The sequence below is a fragment of the Benincasa hispida genome, chromosome 4 (genome assembly GCF_009727055.1).
Source record: "Benincasa hispida cultivar B227 chromosome 4, ASM972705v1, whole genome shotgun sequence".
Taxonomy (NCBI): domain Eukaryota; kingdom Viridiplantae; phylum Streptophyta; class Magnoliopsida; order Cucurbitales; family Cucurbitaceae; genus Benincasa; species Benincasa hispida.
The window spans coordinates 39542518-39561178 of record NC_052352.1 but is presented as its reverse complement, the minus strand read 5'-3'; the positions used below and the strand labels follow the sequence as shown (position 1 = coordinate 39561178).

The 18661-nt window shown below is 38.6% G+C and overlaps 2 protein-coding genes across 5 annotated transcripts; both read right to left on the bottom strand.

Annotated features, from left to right (window-relative positions):
* Positions 1–273: 273 nt before the first annotated feature.
* Positions 274–13100, bottom strand: LOC120076733. 4 transcript variants are annotated; one of them, XM_039030631.1, is made up of 11 exons: positions 12522–13100; positions 12133–12224; positions 11775–11968; positions 10994–11033; positions 9984–10065; positions 9816–9893; positions 9610–9735; positions 8812–8933; positions 7053–7125; positions 737–811; positions 274–665 (listed from the first exon to the last, which is right to left on the bottom strand). In XM_039030631.1, the coding sequence occupies exons 1-11, from the start codon at positions 12794–12796 to the stop codon at positions 500–502; spliced, it is 1323 nt and encodes a 440-aa protein (XP_038886559.1). In that variant the 5' UTR covers positions 12797–13100; the 3' UTR covers positions 274–499. The 4 variants fall into 4 exon arrangements, with proteins under 4 accessions (XP_038886559.1, XP_038886561.1, XP_038886560.1 ...); XM_039030633.1 differs by having other exon boundaries at positions 274–639; XM_039030632.1 differs by having other exon boundaries at positions 7053–7092.
* LOC120076734 (secreted RxLR effector protein 161-like) lies at positions 818–4136 on the bottom strand. The gene has a single exon (XM_039030635.1). The coding sequence runs from the start codon at positions 2231–2233 to the stop codon at positions 1472–1474; it is 762 nt and encodes a 253-aa protein (XP_038886563.1). The 5' UTR covers positions 2234–4136; the 3' UTR covers positions 818–1471.
* Positions 13101–18661: the final 5561 nt, after the last annotated feature.

The window sequence follows — 18661 nt, the reverse complement described above, 5'->3', positions numbered from 1 at the left end:
TAGATATCTGTTTCTAAAGAAGCAAAAACTATTCATGGGTTTCACAAAGGAATTTACCTCAGGAATTCAAATACCTTCCTATCAATCTTGTCACACCTTTATTGGATTTCCACTGTACTTGTAACTTTTCTGGGTATATTCAATCAAACCTTGAAAAATGATTTGATGTATTGATTCAATTGCTACCCAAATTTTACACACTCTCCATTATATTGTGAAGACAACGAGCTAAGAAAAGCTGCATCCTCCATACAAATCCCATAAATCGGAGCATTAGAAGTCAGAAATGGGAGTGAGTGATCCAATGACAAAAGTTATGAGTCAAATAGTTCAGGCATGTCGTGCACATGGGACACGAAATTGATAACATTAAAGAATGAATAAACGTAGTTCTTCACGATAATAAACTGAATCGGATATTTCCAATATAAATGGATTTGGAAACAAAAAATTCCTAACCGACTAAACCAGAAATGAGGGCCTAGAAATCACCAGGTCTTCATTGTGAAGGAGGCAATTCTTGTGGAGGCTCCTCAGTTGGGGCAGGGGGGGTTGATCCGAAGTCGAGATTCGGGTAGACACCGGGTGGCCTCTCTCGAGGTTCTATTGACAGCAATTGACTGGAATCGCCAACTACATCTGCCCATCCGTAGTGAGGTTCAGCCCTTCAATGAAAGGGCAAGGTTGTTAACATGTCATTGATCCTTCAGTTTGTGGATAAGTTGAGAAAACTTACTCATAATATGTTTCTTCATCCACAACAATATCCCAACTTTCCCCTGTCGTACTCTTCCCATATTTGTGCACTTTACTGCGTACAGATAATGGTACTATTATTAGCTAGTAATACAGCTTTAAAGTAAACAAAGCAATAATCTTTTAAAGCAGATTGCCACATGGTTATAGTCTACGACCCATTTTACAACTATTTTGTTTTTTATTTTCTATTTTGAAAATTAAGCTTATAAACTCTACTTCAACCTACAAATTTTTTTTGTATTACCTACTTTTTAAAAAAGTTTTAAAAAACCAAGCTAAAATTTGAAATTTAGAAAGTTATTTTAAAAACTATTTTGTTTTTTAAATTTAATGTGTTTTTTTTAATAAAGGTGAAAAACTTACCAAAAGATTACGAGAAAACAGAGCCTAAGATTTTTAGTGTGTTTGGAAATGTTTTTCTTTTCAACATTCTAAAATTGTTTTCGACTTGTTCAAAAACCCAAATCCCAAAAGCATTTCCAAACACATACTAATCAATCTAAGTCTTGAAAAGTTAGGGAAAAAAAAACACCAGAGTTACGTGGAAAACCCTAGACCAGGGAGAAAAAACCACGATAAGAGTTTTTATTTTTAATTCAGATACACAGTACACAATACAGGAACAGGTTTAAATAACCAAACAATGAGAAACCCTAGACTGATAAAAGACAAAAACGCCCTTAGGGCTAAAATATAATTTCAACACTCCCCCTCAAGTTGGGGCGTAGATGTCAATGAGACCCAACTTGCTAACACAGGTGTCAAAAGTCTGTCTGGGTAACTCTTTGGTGAGAACATCCGCAACTTGTTGGCTGGACGGAACATAAGGAATGCAAATGCTACCGTTATCCAGTTTTTCTTTGATGAAGTGTCGGTCAATCTCAACGTGTTTGGTTCTGTCATGTTGAACGGGATTGTGTGCAATATTAATGACAGCCTTGTTATCGCAGTAAAGTCTCATCGGGTCATGATTTTCTTGATGTAGATCTACCAAAACCTTCTTCAACCAAATTTCTTTACATATACCCAAGCTCATAGCCCTATATTCGGCTTCAGCACTGCTTCTAGCCACGACGCGTTGCTTCTTACTTCTCCAGGTAACTAAGTTTCCCCACACGAAGGTACAGTATCCTGAGGTAGATTTCTTATCTGTAACAGAACCGGCCCAGTCAGAATCTGTGTAGGCCTCGATACACATTTTATCATGCTTTCTGAAAACCAAGCCCTTTCCATGAGAAGACTTCAGATACCTCAGGATTCGTGTGACTGTCTCCATGTGTCTTTCACATGGAGCCTGCATGAACTGACTGACCAAGTTAACTGCATATGATATATCAGGTCTGGTATGTGACAGATATATCAGTTTCCCCACAAGCCGTTGATATCTTTCTTTGTTTACAGGAACATCATCTGCTGACTCTATCAGATTGAGGTTGGCTTCTACAAGTGTATCTGCAGGTTTACACCCTGTCATTCCAATTTCTTTCAACAAATCGAGTGTGTATTGATCTTGCTACACTCTGAGACACTGAGATCCCTTCTACTGATCTTGCTACCTTCATTCCTAGAAAATATCGCAAGGTACCGAGATCTTTTATCTCAAACTCATCTGCCATTCGTCATTTTAACCTGTCAATTTCTGCTGAATCATTTCCTGATAGTATAATATCATCAACATAGACAATCAATACTGCTATTTTTCCTGGTGCTGACTTCTTAGTGAACGAGGTGTGATCTAAATGCCCTTGAACAAACCCCTGAGATTTAACAAAGGTGGTGAATCGATCGAACCAAGCTCTAGGGGACTACTTCAGTCCATACAAGGATTTTTTTAATTTGCACACCTGATTGCCAAACTGGGCTTCAAAACCTGGAGGTGGGTTCATATAAACCTCTTCTTCCAGTTCACCATTCAGGAACGCATTTTTCGCATCCAACTGATGGAGAGGCCAGTCTTGATTAACAGCCACAGAAAGAAGGACACGAATAGTGTTAAGTTTTGCCAAAGGTGAGAAGGTTTCTGAGTAATCCACTCGTCTGAGTGAATCCTTTTACAACCAATCTGGCCTTATATCTGTCGAGAGTTCCATTTGACTTGTATTTGACAATAAACACCCACCTGCACCCTACAATTTTGTGCCCTCTCGGAAGACTAACCAGATTCCATGTTTTGTTAGTCTCAAGGGCCCGCATCTCCTCCATAATTGCACCTCGCCATTCAGGAATTTCTAGAGCCTTGTGCACATTGCCCGAAAATTATACATTATCCAGGCTGGTAGTGAAAGCTCTAAATCTCGTAGACAAGTTACTATAAGACAAGAAGCTTGTCATAGAGTGTTTGGTGCATGACCTAGTACCTTTTCGTAGAGCTATCGGCAAATCCAAGGTAGCATCAACCTCAATTCCATTGGTCTTGTCAACTTGTTGATCTGTACCCAACTGTTGTTCATTTTCAGTCCCCTGAGCACCACTGGGCGCTTCATTATTTGCCATCATCCCTGACTTCACTGTCATCATCTTTGACTTCACCTGAGTCCCCTATATCACCTTCAACATACTCATTGTCATTATGACTAGGGGTACCTTGAACCTAAGCCGGTTCTAGTTTCTAACTCTTGAACACCTTCCGACGGAGCAACAGGGAAACAATTTCGAGAACCATTTCCTTTCGGAGATGCTTCTATAGTAGGTTATCCAAGGCACTTGTTTTGTAGGAATGATGGTGGGGTTCATTTGTTTCTGTTTTAGGGATAGGTTCGGGAAACAAGTCTAAGGGAACAGAGTAGGTGGAAGTGTTAACCTCTTCACTCGAAGTCTCCTCCTGAAGAGGACTAACGGGAAAGAATGGCTTGTCCTCCAGAAATGTGACATCCATGGTGACAAAATACTTTCGAGAGGAAGGCTGAAAGCACTTGTAGCCCCGTTGATGGAGCGGATAACCAACAAAGACACATTTTGGGCCTAAGAGCAAATTTACTTTGGTGTGGACCATGATTATGGACGAACACGGTGCACCCAAAAACTCTAAGAGGAAAATCAGGGAAAAGGCAAGTGGACGAGATGGATTCTTTAAAATATTCTAAGGGGGTTTGGAATTTGAGCACACGGAAGGGCATCCGATTTATGAGAGAGCTGCCGTAAGAACATCCCCCCATAGATACGAGGGTAAGGATGCAGGTATCATGAGGGATCGGGCTACTTTAATGAGGTGGCGATTTTTCCATTCAGCCACCCCATTCTGCTGAGGTGTATAGGCACAGGAATTTTGGTGGACAATTCCTTTCGAGTTTAAGAACTCACGAAGGGTCTGATTAACAAATTCACGCCCATTGTCACTTCGAAGAATGGCGATTTTGGTATTGAACTGGGTTTCGACGGTAGGTATAAACTGTTGAAAGACCGTCATCACTTCAGACTTGTTTGTAAGAAGAAACACCCATGTAAGACGGTGTGATCATCCGATGAAGGTAACGAACCACCGTTTACTGATACCGTTGTGACATTCGAAGGACCCCAAACGTCACTATGTATCAAGTGGAAGGGCCGGGAAGGTTTGTAGGGTTGTGAGGTAAAAGACGCCCTAGGCTACTTAGCACGGATACAAACATCACACGACAAAGATGACACATTCACATTACGAAATAAATGAGGAAATAGATATTTCATATAATGAAAATTTGGATGTCCAAGACGAAAATTCCATAATAAGAAATCAGTTTCAGAAATAGTAAGAGAATACAGTAAACAAGTGCTAGATAAACTCCTAAACGAAGCATCGTCGGAAAGAAAATAGAGCCCCCTATTGTGCCGGGCAGTGCCAATCATCTTCCCCGAGCTCAGGTCCTGAAACAAAACATTATCTGGTGAGAACACAACTTTGCAGTTCAAATCTCTGGTTAACTTACTGATTGATAGCAAATTATATGATATTTTTGGCACATGTAAGACATTATGCAAAATCAGTCCTTGAAGTGGGGATAAGTGGCCCTTTCCTGCAACGGGGGCAAATGACCCATCTTCAATTCTTATTCTCTCATTTCCAGCACTTGGATAATAGGAGAGGAATTGGTCGGATGATCCAGTTAGATGGTTCGTTGCTCCGGAATCAAGGATCCAGGATTCATTCCCTCAGTAAAGAAACTAAAGGAATGGGGAATACCTGACTGTGCAATATTACCGATTCCGACCGTACCTGGATCCACCTGGCTCATCCCCGGAGGGGCACCATCAACAGCTTCACTAACAAAGGCGCAACCGGACTTAGATTTGTCGTTCGGAGGACGCCGCTTGCTATTTGGAGGTCGACCATGTAATTTCCAGCATTGATCTTTCGTATGCCATGGTTTCTTGCAATGCTCACAAATTGGAGGGTTCTTTCCATTTTGTTTGTCATTTTCTGAATTCGATGACTTGGCTCCAAACGCAGCAGAGTCCAAGGTATTAGGCGTTGTACCATTCATAGTGCTGGTTCGATCTTCTTCCAATCTGACCTTTAAGCAAACTTCCATCAGGGACGACATTGGTCTTTGTCCCAAAATTCGGCTCCGAACACCATCAAACTTCGAGTTTAAGCCAGCCAGAAAATCATAAACACGGTCAGCCTCCTCAATCTTCGAATATTGAACCCCGTCAACTGGGCAATTCCAAACTATTTCCCGACATTGATCCATCTCCTGCCACAACAGTGATAATTTATTGAAATAGGATATTACGTCGAGTGTCCCTTGCTTGCACTCATGCACCTGTTTTCTCAAGGTATAAAGATGTGAAGCATTCTGCCTCTTCGAGTAAAGTTTCTGGACAGCTTCCCAGATATCCCGAGCAGAAGCTGAGTAAAGAAGAGGCTTACCGATCTAAGGCTCCATACTATTTATTAAAATTGAGCAAAGGAGAGAATCCTCCCCCTTCCATATCCGTTCCTGAGGAACCCTGGGGTTAGGTCTGGGTATTTCCCCTGTTAAATACCCGAACTTGTGCCGCCCCTCGAGAACCATTCTCACAGATTGTGATCCAGAAAAATAATTTTGTCCATTAAGTTTTTCGCCAATGGAAATTCCTGTAGAATTGCCTATAGACCCAGACATAATGTTTGTGAAAGGTAAAGTAGGGTAAGTAGTTACCGGAGTTTCTGAACATAACGGAACCCCCGGGTATGAATCTGGTAGAAAATCTGTTGAAGGATTGGCCGAAGATCTAACAGCTGCTCCAAGTGCAGAAATTTGGTGTTGAATACTAACAGTCCCACCATAAATCGTTGTAGGTTGTTTCTGCCCATAAACCCCTGAAGATATCGTTTCTGTCGGTGTGGGAAAACCAACGGGAGGAGTTGGCTGACCAGAGGAAAAATAGTGGGAGATAAGAAGTTGTTGTAAAGGGTTCGGTTGGACCGGGTTCGGCTGGACCGAGTTCGGTTGGACCGGGTTCGGATGGACCGGGTGGTTCAAATGATGTTGTGGGTTCTGGTAGATCGATATATCGGGCACATTCAGAGGGCTTGGAAAACTCGATGATGAAGGAAGACTCGATGGGTAGACAGAACTAGGTAACGCCGGAAGGGAGAACGACTGACCTGAAACACTTCCGCCGGTGGGATCTGGAGCGGAATCAGTGGCTGTAAAACCCGGCGGATGGAAAACATAGGAAGTCGACGACGGATGCTCGTATCTGGGTTGGGCTGACGGTGGATGGTCGAGTCTCGACGGTAGCAGCGGCAGTGTGGTTGAAGTCGTCGTCGACAGCGGCGGGGGTCCTCCGACGACAACGACGGTAGTAACAGCTGGATCGATTAGGGTTGGTTGAATATGAATCGGTCCAAGTAATGACCGTAGGTATTGATCGACGGTAGCCCTAATTTTAGCACTGTTAGAGTTTTCTCTTGGAGTTCCATCCCCTACTAGAGTCGATGACTAAATCTCTGCTATTCTAGTAATGTTCTCATCACCATGCTCTGATACCATCTTGAAAAGTTAGGGGAAAAAGAAAAAACAACAGAGTTACGTGGAAAACCCTAGACCAGGGAGAAAAAACCACGATAAGAGTTTTTATTTTTAATTCAGATACACAATACACAATACAGGTATAAATAACCAAACAATGAGAAACCCTAGACTGATAAAAGACAAAAACGCCCTTAAGGCTAAAATATAATTTCAATACTAAGAAATGCAGATGAACTTAGATGTAATTTATCCATATAAAAAGTTACTCGAGAGTGCCATCACAATCGAAATGATGATAATATTTAGTATGTTAACTGCAAAATCCATAATGCCATTAATTAGCTTGAACCTTACCCATTTCCAAAGTGTTCTTCGCCCCACGTTCTTGACCAACCTTGTACATGTGACGGGAAGGCAGTTAGTTCCACTTCTCTCATAACCAACAGAAAATGCAAAACACAACGCAAGATTTAGCACAAATTTTGCTTCACAAAGAAGGATTTAGTCATAGTGTAGCCAACAAAAGAGACCAAGGCGGTTGGCTGCCCCACATGCTTAATTGATTGAAATTAGATAAAGATAACAATCATTTACTACACAAAAAGAATGGCATTCTTTGAAGAAACTATGAAAACTAATCATAAACATGACAGCTTGATTTCATTACTCTCTAACCATTTATGGAACTTGTAACTACTGATTGTCATAAAAACGTTAACATATATTCTCATTGCAATATTCAGCTTTAAGCTTCTCGTAAAAAAAATATATATTCAACTTTAAGCGAATAAATTATATATCTTTGAGGGCATGCCACTTTCCGCCACCGATATATAGAGAATAATCCAGAAAAATACATGGTGTCTTTCAAACAAGAAAAGCTTTCATCTCAAGCATCTTCTGTAGATGCTCGAAAAAGTCACATCAGTCCCTAGGGTTTTAACTTGGAAAACTTCAGTTTTCCTTATCACATAAAACTTACACGTTTCTTTGTCCTTCTCTGTTTAATTTCTTAGTGGCTCGAGATTCTAAAACTTGGGACTGGTAACGCCAGGCGTATATTTAGTAATTAGTATGTAGGTTCAGTTGTCTGGTACTATGAGTTTGCTAAACTTACCGACAACACATACTCAGGCTCTTGAAACCCCAAGCATGAATCACTGGTAAACGTAAACCAAACTCAAAGTTGAGTAAATTAAAGTTTCTAATGCTCATCAATCACAAACCTAAAACTAAACAAGATAAGCTAGATAAACTTAAGCTAACACATTACTATAACAATCTGAATATAGGATCAAACTTCTGAACTCTAAAATTCTTAAATCTAACCCAAATATCCTCTTCAAGTGTCTCAAACATATATTTGCATAAATTATAAAGAATCGCACCAATCAAACTACCAGTCCATCAACAGCATGCCTTTACTTGAAATGAAACACTATGCGAGTCTCAATACATCCTAGGTGGTGGGCACTACTTCCGGAAAAATAAGTAAATAAACCTAAACTATTCATATATTAAATAGAACAAGATTTATAGATACCTTCGAATTAAGTTATAAAAAAATTCCCAATCTATTTATTTTGCTGGTGGCTTAAGTCAATCAACTAAGTCGTGATATAAATGATTTCATATAATACATAATTTTCCTCTTGAAAAAAAAGGATATTCTCAAAAGAACAAAGATAAGTTGCAATTTAAAAATAAATCATTATTGTACTAATGTTCTTCAAAAGAAAAGTTATTGTACTGATGTAATTACAATTAAGAAAAAGTAAAAGGAGCGTGCCATGTTACTTATAAAAGTAATATGAAAATGAAGTTAGGGTAATTCTCTCAAAATTTATATAAAAAAGAAAACATCGAGACTTGAATATATACTTAACACTTGCGTTGAATTGTAATATGAAGAGAAATTTAAAATGTATTATAGTTTGAACAGAACGACGGGTTCATGTTAAATAGTGTAAAAATGAAATCAATAGCAACCAACCCGCAAATAAATGGTTTCCGATGCTTTCATTTGAACTAGATCAATTAACCAATTTTAACTATTAAAAATTCAAATCCACCTGATTTAGATGAATTGAATATGATGCTAGAGTAGACTTACGTTCACCACTAGGAGATACATGCCATGTCTCCCCTTGCCGAGAACCAATTCCAGAAAAGAACTTCTCTTCCCACTTGTCTCCCCATTTTGTACCCAATTCAGTTTCAGCCCACTTATCCGTCCTGATAAGTAGGCACAAAAAGAGATCTACTGTTAGCATCCCAGAGCTATTTGAAGAAGCTTTTACCATTCAAAATTTGAAACAGAAAAAAGAAAGTAGCTTAAGTACTCCATATAACAGCATAAGAATGAAGTTGATCCAAATATTTTTAGGCCTCGTTTGGTAACCATTTGATTTTTGGTTTTTTGTTTTGAAAATTAAGCCTATAGACACTACTTCTTCCTTTGTTATCTACTTTTTACCAATGGTTTAAAAAACCAAGCTAAATTTTGAAAACTAAAAAAAGTAGCTTTTAAAAACTTATTTTTGTTTTTGGAATTTAGCTAAGAATTCAACAATTGTACTTAAGAAAGATATAAATCATTATAAACAATTGGGAGGAAATAGGCTTAATTTTCAAAAATAAAAAACAAAAAAAGAAATGGTTACCAAACGAAGCTTTAGTTATTATCAATATACGAAAGCTTTTCAGTGACACAAAATTAACACCAAACATGACCACTGTGCAACCACCAAGTGTTCTGATCAATGAAAAGAAATATATCTGACTGATATAAACAAAGTATATAGTATAACGTTATCCAGATATCTCACAATCAATGAGATTATGTATTGTATTATCCATAAATGATGCATGGAATATGTTGCAAAGAATGTGAAATCAAGGAGTAGAGAACCATTTAAGAACAGATCCTCTTCCATCATAATGCTCTCCCCACTTCTCCCACCATGACTGTTCATTCAATCTACCGTATTTATGTGCTCCTTTCTCAGTCCATCCTTTGGCGTCGTATTTCTCCCACCTGTATCACTTGAACAAATTAAGAATTTTCTGTACTACAAATCTATCCCATAATTTCAATTGCATTGAATATGATCTCACCATTTCTCATGCCATCCAGCATTTTCAGTGCCAGATTTTGCTTGTTTCTGTGCACTCCTTTCAATCCTTGCAAGATTACTGCACCATCAGAATTGCACAGTATTTATACTTGGTAAGAAGTGATCTCCTCTACATCACTGAGCCAGTGTACTATAATAGTAAAAAAACCTCCATTCATCTTGATGAAGAACTTCTTGCCATGTTTCCCACCATGAATCACCTTCGACATTTTTACCCGATTTTTCCACTCCTATCAGGGGATGCAAAATTCAGTCAGGACTAACAAAAAGAAATCATTAAGAGCAAGATAGATGGTGTTATAGAAGAGACAACGGTTGATGAAGGCAGGCTTAAAAGCATGGATACGAAACAACTGGCCATTTTATAAAAATCTAAGACAATGAAACGGTAAAGACAAGTTTATTAAAACATACATTTTCTAAAATATATATCATTTTTATACAAAAAAAAAAATTTAAGTCGATGAGTTTATGCATTTATATGATTCAAAAATTACTTTGATGTATTTCGCTCTCAAAATTCATTATTTTTTCCATATTTGTGTCTAATTAGCTTAACATATGTTTGAAGCATGTTAACAAATGTTGAACCTAACTCGACTATGTTCAACTAGTGTCTAATAAAGCTATTGCACTAACAAGTGTCAGATACGTGTCCAACAAGTGTTTGAGTGTCCAAGTGTCCAACACGTGTCAGACATGAGCATGATAGCTAGACTAAAATGTTTGTGCTTCTTAGAGATATGTATCTAGTGAATTTCTCATCACAGTTGAAAAACAGGGGAAAAGGCATTTTGTGATTCCAGTATTGATACCAACCACAAATAAGGTGAATAATAATCAGTTTTCACAAATTTAACTTTAAAAGCTACATTAACCATCAGTTCTTGACAGTCGAATCAATATCTACAGTGATCTTATTGCTTGGATGTTTACAAAATCTAGCTCTTTGAAGAGATCAGAAGAGAATGTAGGGGTAAGGGAAGCTACATTCACATCTGCTCTCTTCGAAGAACTAGATTCTGTATATGTCCAAGCAACAAGATCACTATAGAGAAAAGTTATCTATAGGATAAGGTAAGTTTGATTGTCTTCCATTCTCTCCAAAGAGTTAGGTTCTGTAAATACCCAAGCAATAAGAGAAAAGATGAAAATTACCAAGCTCTTTGTATCCAGTCCAGTCACTTTTCTCCCACCACTGTCAATGAGATCAATAAATCCATTAAATGCAGTCACCTGGGATGATACTTCATGAAGTTATAAAAACAATGTCAAAGTGGCAACAACATTTTATGATGCTTGATTTTAAGCGCAATTTTTACATTACATAAAATACCATTCAGAAGTTAATCACTAATGACTACGCACTAACCAGAAAATGGATGAATTTGCCCAACTGGCTCAGAGGTAACTGTTGTTTTATTTTAAACTGAAAAACCTAGTGGAGACTTATCTGTATTTAAAAGAAACATACAATTCAAATATTATCCAGAGAGTTGTACTCGTGACCAATGCCCCAAGTTGAATTGATTGAGAGTCCATTTAACAGTTGCTCACCAAATTTTTCTTTGGTGGGGAAACTACAATTCTATGGGAAATAGTGTAGCACCAATATGGACTAAGAAGATGATAAATCAGGATAATAAAGATGAGAATTAAGACATACATACACGTTCCATAATGGAAATTCAATTCAAACTATAGTCACGATGGAAAAAACTATTCCAGTGAGAACAAGAACTCTAACTTGCTTACACAAAAGTATTTGCACAGGGGTGACAATCATGAGTTTCTTTTTCCAATGTAGATTGGCCAAGGCCACAACCATGGATTGTCACAGAGATTCCCTATTAAGAGAGTTAATTTACAACATGCTTAAGTTCACTTCACTCTGGATCAACAACAAAGCCAATTACACGGAAAAATACAAAATTAATACCGTTTCTTTCCATTCGGAGTAACCATCATGTGATTGACCACCCATTCTGGTCCATCTACATCTGTATCCATTATCACCAAGGTCCTCCCCACTTTCACGATACCAAGTACTGCCATCTTCATTCGTTCCCGACTCGCTAACATTTTCATTCAACAAGTTGATCCCCCAGTCCTTCTCATTTGCAATACCAGTGTCTACAGACAAGGCGGATATTTTCGTCAGTTGTGACTAATATTCAGTTAAGATAATTATTCAAACATTAAAAACAGAAATTTTATCTAATGCAATAATGCTACACAAATATTCCTTTAGACTACCTGGGCTAGCTATGAAATTCCCATAAAGCAATTTGGATTACCTCTTTTTGGCGGAGTATCACGTGACTGTGGACCAGAGCCCCTTGGGGTGCAGCGAGGATAAAATTTTTCTGGTTTGGAAATAAACCGAGATCTGCAGAGAACCAAGAAGATCAAGCAACCCCGTGAGAATACACATTCCAAAGCAATATATAACTTGCGTAAATACTGATCATTAACTTGAACTATTATTCCCACGTTCCACAACATGCGGTCCAAGCGTCATTCAAAGTTATGCCTAGCTAGAAGTAAGAAGTAATCACTCCTTACCGGTGAAAGGAGTTAAAATCTCCACCTGATTAATCCAATTGCATCGCGCAAAAAAGGGTAGAAGAAAGCAACAACGATTGATTATAAAAGTAGTGGCATACAGTACAAAACTTCAACTTACTGAGGAGAGGCAAAGGGCATTGCGGGAGTGGCGTGGACACGGAGTCTACGAGGGGGTTTTTTGGGATCGAAACACCAATCTTCTTGCTTCTCAACGCTCTTCCCAGACCCAGTAGCTCTGCGTATCGGAACCATAGAATCAGAGCAGCAGCAACTAATAGGAGTAAACCCAACTCGATTAATCCCAAACAAAATCCTCCTCCATCTCCTCCGCCTCAGCTCCGGCCCCCCATGGGCAGGCAAACGAAACCACTCGAGTCTGCAAGAGGCAGCCATTGCTTACAAAAATTCCATGGGGAAACACTGAAACAGCAAGAGCTAAAAGACGAAATGTGGGTAGAAGGGAAGAAAAGCAACCCTAATTTGGAGTGGTCACTGAAGTTCAAAAGAAAGTGGGAATGCGAAGGAATAGGGGAAAATGGGAGTGGATGTTCAGAAGAAGAGAGAAGAAGAGAAGAATGTGATGGGAAGAGGAAGAAGCATTTGAAAAATGGGAGAAATTGGGGTTTGAAGTTGAAAGGGCGGGCGGAGTTATGAGATCGGTGATGGTGGCTCGGCGAAGGGAAGGAAATTCGGGAAATTGTACGGATGCCCAAAAATTGGGCAAATGACCTATTTTTAAAAAATAATGTTAATTAACCCTCTGCTGACATCATCGTCATATCAAATTACGTAAATTGTTTTCACTTCTTCGTTTTCTTACCTTTTTACTGAAAACTCACTAAAACTAAACTATTCTTCATTCAAATTTTCTAAGGCTAACGGTTTCGTATCGCTCATAAACGAAAAAACTATTTCCGGCAACGATTCTACTGTCGCCGACAAATCAAATCTAATTAGTAAATCTTTCAATATGTGCCTGAAAATGTCTTACACTGATCGGTAATGGGGCTTTGTGGGTCATTCTGGGTTTAGAAATACACTCATATGGTTTTTTTTGTTTGTTTTTTTTTGTTTTCGATGTGTTCTGTAGTTGAAGACGAGTAGAAAGAGTATGTGAGCGAGATAAGTGAGAGTGAAATCGGTAGAGCGACACCGGAGAGAGTGAATGTGAGCGAGATAAGTGAACCTATTGTTTTTTTTTCTGATTTTCGATGTGTTATGTGGTTGAAGACGAGTAAAAAGAGAGAATGTGAGGGAGATAAGTGAGAGCGATACCAGAGAGAGCGACACCAGCAAGAGTGATACCAGAGAGAGCGATACCAACGAAAGCGATGCCAGCGAGAATTAAATAGAATGTTGTTTTACATTTTTTTTTTTGAAGGAGTTTACTGATTGAATTTTTATTTCATGCAGGAGTGATTTAAGATGACTACATGTTTCAGAATAGCTGAAGCGACCGATTTCCCAGTCAAGTGACCAGCTTGGCCCACATTGCTAATGCAAACCAGATTGTCAAGGAGAAGCTTCCGCCAACGTAGTTGGGCATATTTAAGAGAACGATTTTTGGGCGATTTGTAGACATTGACATGGTGTTTAACAGCCCAATTGTCCATCACATGTTGCTTAGAGAAGTGAAGAGGACAAAATCAGACTCAATGTCATTCTCTGTCAGTGGGAAGGTTGTCACTTTTTTTAAGGATGACTTTTTAGTGATGACTGGTTTGTGACAATCCCCAACACGAGTTGATCAGAACCAGCAGTCCTCATATGAACTTGCTATCAAGTATTTTGGTAATCGAGTGAAGAAGAACACTTTACACCTCCGTCAACTTGAAGAAAAATACAAGGACTTAGAGTTTGAAAATGATGATGATGCTGTGAAGATCAACCTAGTTTACTATACTGAGGTCGCAATGATAGGGAAAAACAAACAGGAAAATGCAATCGACCTCAAAGGTTTCAAGGACGTTCAAAACTTGGAGTACTACAATAGTTTTAATTGGGGTACCATTATTTGGGAGAGGACATTGGATGCCCTAAAGACTGCGTTGAAGGATAAGAGCAGTCTAACAAATAAAAACTACGTTGTGAAGTACTCCTTACGTGGATTTCCACAAGCGTTTCAGGTAAATTTGATTAACATAATAATCATGTTGTTTGATCTAACATTACTATTGTTCTTAATATATTTCAAAATTTATTTAGGTATGGACGTACGAGATCCTAGCTTCATCGATAGCTGGGAACATTGCGGCGCAAAGGAGCAAGGTGGTTTTGCCCCATATATTACGATGGCCATGCTCCCACTCAGTGTTCTTCAAAGTACTTGAGTGAGAGATATTCGAGTCTAACAATGTACGTTTACTTTATGTATAATATGTTTATCTGGTTGTTAAATTGACACTAACCAGTTTACTGGGTTGTTAATGTAGATAAAGGTTAAAGAAGGCACTGTCATGTCAGATGCTGAAAGGGAGTTTCGGGATACCCAGTGGAACGACGACCTATATTTGATCTAGGTGCGGATGATGATAGTTCTGAAAGTGGCAATAGGTCAACGAGTGAAGGGGGTAGTCGTGAAAGTGAAAGTGGCAGTGATGATCATCGTGGAGATGACAATGATGAGGTTGTCAGGGTGGAGGGAGGGGATGAACCCAAGCATTCTGAGCACGAGGATGCTGAATATGGAAGGGTGGAATGAGGGACATACACACCTAGTGATGATATGTTCCATGATATGATGGGGGATGTACGTGAGGAGGATGAGTTGAACCAAGTTGATGTCTATCTTGTGGACTTCAGTACAGAGCGACAAGTGGATGAGAAGTGTCCTGAGTGTGCTGCCCTTCGCAGAGAGGGAGCCAATCCCGACGAGTCTATTTATTCGTACCCGCGGTCTATTGACAACTCACTATCGAGGTTGGATGGCTGTATATTGGGTTTAGATAGTCGTGTATCCAGTATGGAGGAAAACATGACTGACATGAAAGGGCAATTATCAGTCATCCTGTCATTGTTGCAGTCTATGTACAAGGTTTGCATCATTTTATGTCTTTATGTGTTTAGTTTTTACATGTTCATGAACTCACCATTTTACTTTACTAATTGAAGGGTTCCACGGTGAATGAGGAGACGACCAGGTCAACATCCCATCTCGGGATCCCGATACGACTGCGACTGCCTCTGACACTCCCATCCACATCCCCCCTCTACAGCCCGATACCACCACTTCACCTACTCTCACCCCCCCTTGTACAGCCCGATACCACCACTGCCACGACATCACTAATTGACGTTGAACCTATACAGGCCGACGTCCCACAAACAGAGCCTGACATGTCTGCCTTACTCACCATGCCACATACAGAGGCTGACATGTCTGACATACAAAGGCCGACACTTCTGGGATTGTTATGACCACATAAAGAGTTCCACTAGTGAGTAATTTATTGATCAGTAATCTTTGTTTATATTTTTATATTTCTTGATGAGTAACGTTTTGTTATCTGTTTATGTAGGAATCTCGAAGAATTAGTCGTAAGAGAAAACCTATTGATAAATATACACCCCCAGCCCAAGTAAAGAAGAAAAATGTGGTTAAACATCCTCTCTCAGGTGTAGCTACGTCAATATACAGATCGATCGTCACATATAACGTAGCACATGATGTTCCACACAATATCCTGACAGAAATGATGGGCTGGATCTCGAACAACAATACAGACAACGAGGTTCAAGAGAACTTCTTTAAACCATTCGTCAGGAAATTCTTCAAGGAATTGATTACCCCGAATTCGTTGGTCGAGTGCGATGTAAATGTCCTAATCTTTACGTCTTTACATGCTGGCATCTTGTACTTTTACTGACATATTAATTTTTCGTGCAGACCATAAATACTTTATTTTATTTTATGAAAGATAAATTTTATACCCGGTCCAACATGTGTATACACAAGTTCACCATCTTGCCAATTGATGTAACAGTAAATTTTGATATTTCGTTTTTTAACTTCTCATTTCGTTAAGTTTCCTGGTCTTTAATTCTTTACTTAACTTCTCATTTTATTTGACAGAGTCACCTTAATGCTCGTGGCGGGGTATTTAAACGAATAAAGAATAAGTCACTTATGGAGGTTGCCCTAGCATGGGAAGATGAAGACATATATAAGGACTACGTCACCAGTAAATTCGATGTCAAATGGGCATATGTGGATTTCGTTTATATGGCGATGAATATCAGTGACCACTGGATGGTACTTGCAATGGACATTAACAGAGACCACATATTCGTGTTCAATTCACTTCTGTCATACACACCAATGATAAAGCTGGTGAATTGGCTAGAGCCATTGACGGTCACAATATCATCCTTACTTCACTACTGTGACGTGGATTGATCGAAGCCGGACCTATCCACAGTCCGTTGGAAAATCTCATGACCTATGAACGTCGACATACAACACGGGTCGCTTGATTGTGGCATATTTGCAATCAAACTACTAGAACATCTGGTGACTGGTGCTGATCCATCCGTAATCACTCAGGAGAAGATGAGTGAATATAGGATGCAATTAACATGTCAACTATGGGCAAACACTCCACATTTTTTATATGTATAGAACATGTATTTTTTATTGTATTTTTTATGTATGTAAAAACATTCATTTATTTTTTATGTATGTAAAAAAATTCATTTATTTTTTATGTATATAAAAACATTGTATAATTGAACATATATTTTTCCTATGAAAGTTCAAAGTTCAAAGTTCAATATCAGAATTTTATCAGAACATGCATTTTTTATGTATAATAGAGCTACTGCTCTTTTCATTGTTTAATTGAACATGTATTTTTTATGTAAGTTCAAAGTTCAAAGTTCAATATCATAATTTTATCCGAACATGCATAATTGAGCTTAGAACATTATATGGTTCAAGGTTCAAAGTTCAAAGATTGAGAGAACGAGATTGTGAGAGAGAACGAGATTGAAAGAGCGAGATGTTCAGAGAGAGCGAGATTGTGAAAGAGAGTGAGATGTTCAGAGAGTGAGATTGTGAGAAATCCAAACGATTGTTTAGTTATCAGTGTACGATCATTTAGCTTACTACACGATCGTCTAGACAAATCCAAACGATCGTTTAGTTTACCAACGCTCCTAGAGTTAAATGATCGTTTAGCTTTACTATACGATCGTCTAGACAAATCCAAACGATCATTTAGTTATTAATGTAAGATCATTTAGTTATTAGTGTATGATCGTTTAGTTTACCAGCCTCCCAGAGTTAAACGATCATTTAGCTTTACTATACGATTGTCTAGACAAATCCAAACGATCATTGAGTTATTAGTGTACGATCGTGTACCTTTACTAAGCGATAAAGCCTGAAGTACACGATCGTTTAGCGCGCTCCACGTAAGTAGTAATTAAGCGAGAGAGCGAGATTGTGAGAGAGAGCGAGATTGAGAGAGTATTTGTTATCCATTTTTGTTACAAGTATGAATATTGAAAGAGTATGAAGTTATTGTTTTTTGTTACAAGTATAAAGATTGAGAGAGTATTTGTTATCCACTTTTGTTACAAGTATAAAGATTGAGAGAGTATGAAGTTATTGTTTCTTGTTACAAGTATGAAGATTGAGAGAGTATGAAGTTATCCATTTTTGTTACAAATATGAAGACTGAGAGAGTATGAAGATGGAGAGAGTATGAAGATTGAGAGAGTATGAATATTGCTATTATATAAATACTCCAGCTTGTTATTGTTTTTTGTTTACAAGATGAAAGTATGAAGTATGAAGTGTTACAAGTATGAAGTATGAAAAAGTATGAAGTATGTTACAGGTATGAAAAAGTATGAAGTATGTTATAAGTATGACGTATGAAAAAATGATCAATGGTATTTATAACTAAACTGGATGAGGGGTGTTTGTGTCTCGGTCTCTGGCATTTTCGGCACGTCGCACGGTTGTAAGCAGTTCAGTACAATTTGGCGGTTATGTCCACAATTCCCACACCGACCACATTTCATTTGTCTGCGAAATTCTCCTCTGGATGATATTCTTCTCACTCTCCGTCACCCAACTTATGGCACAAACTTCAGAGGAAGGATAATCTTTTCTACGTATCTAGAAGGTCTTTTCCATTCAGATATGTGGCCAAGTGGATTTATAGACTCCGCGTATGCAGTCATTAGAGAGTCCATTGTATAAAATTGGCTGCAAAGACTGTGGATGGGTATATTTCTTTCCTTGGCAGCAAC

Coding starts and splice junctions, on each gene's coding strand:
- LOC120076734 (XM_039030635.1), bottom strand. CDS start 2,233: ATGACAGGGTGTAAACCTGCAGATACACTTGTAGAAGCCAACCTCAAT.
- LOC120076733 (XM_039030631.1), bottom strand. CDS start 12,796: ATGGCTGCCTCTTGCAGACTCGAGTGGTTTCGTTTGCCTGCCCATGGG. Junction 10,066..10,993: donor GACTGGATACAAAGAGCTTG/GTAATTTTCATC, acceptor ATCCCCTGATAG/GAGTGGAAAAATCGGGTAAA. Junction 812..7,052: donor GAAGAACACTTTGGAAATGG/GTAAGGTTCAAG, acceptor ATCTGTACGCAG/TAAAGTGCACAAATATGGGA.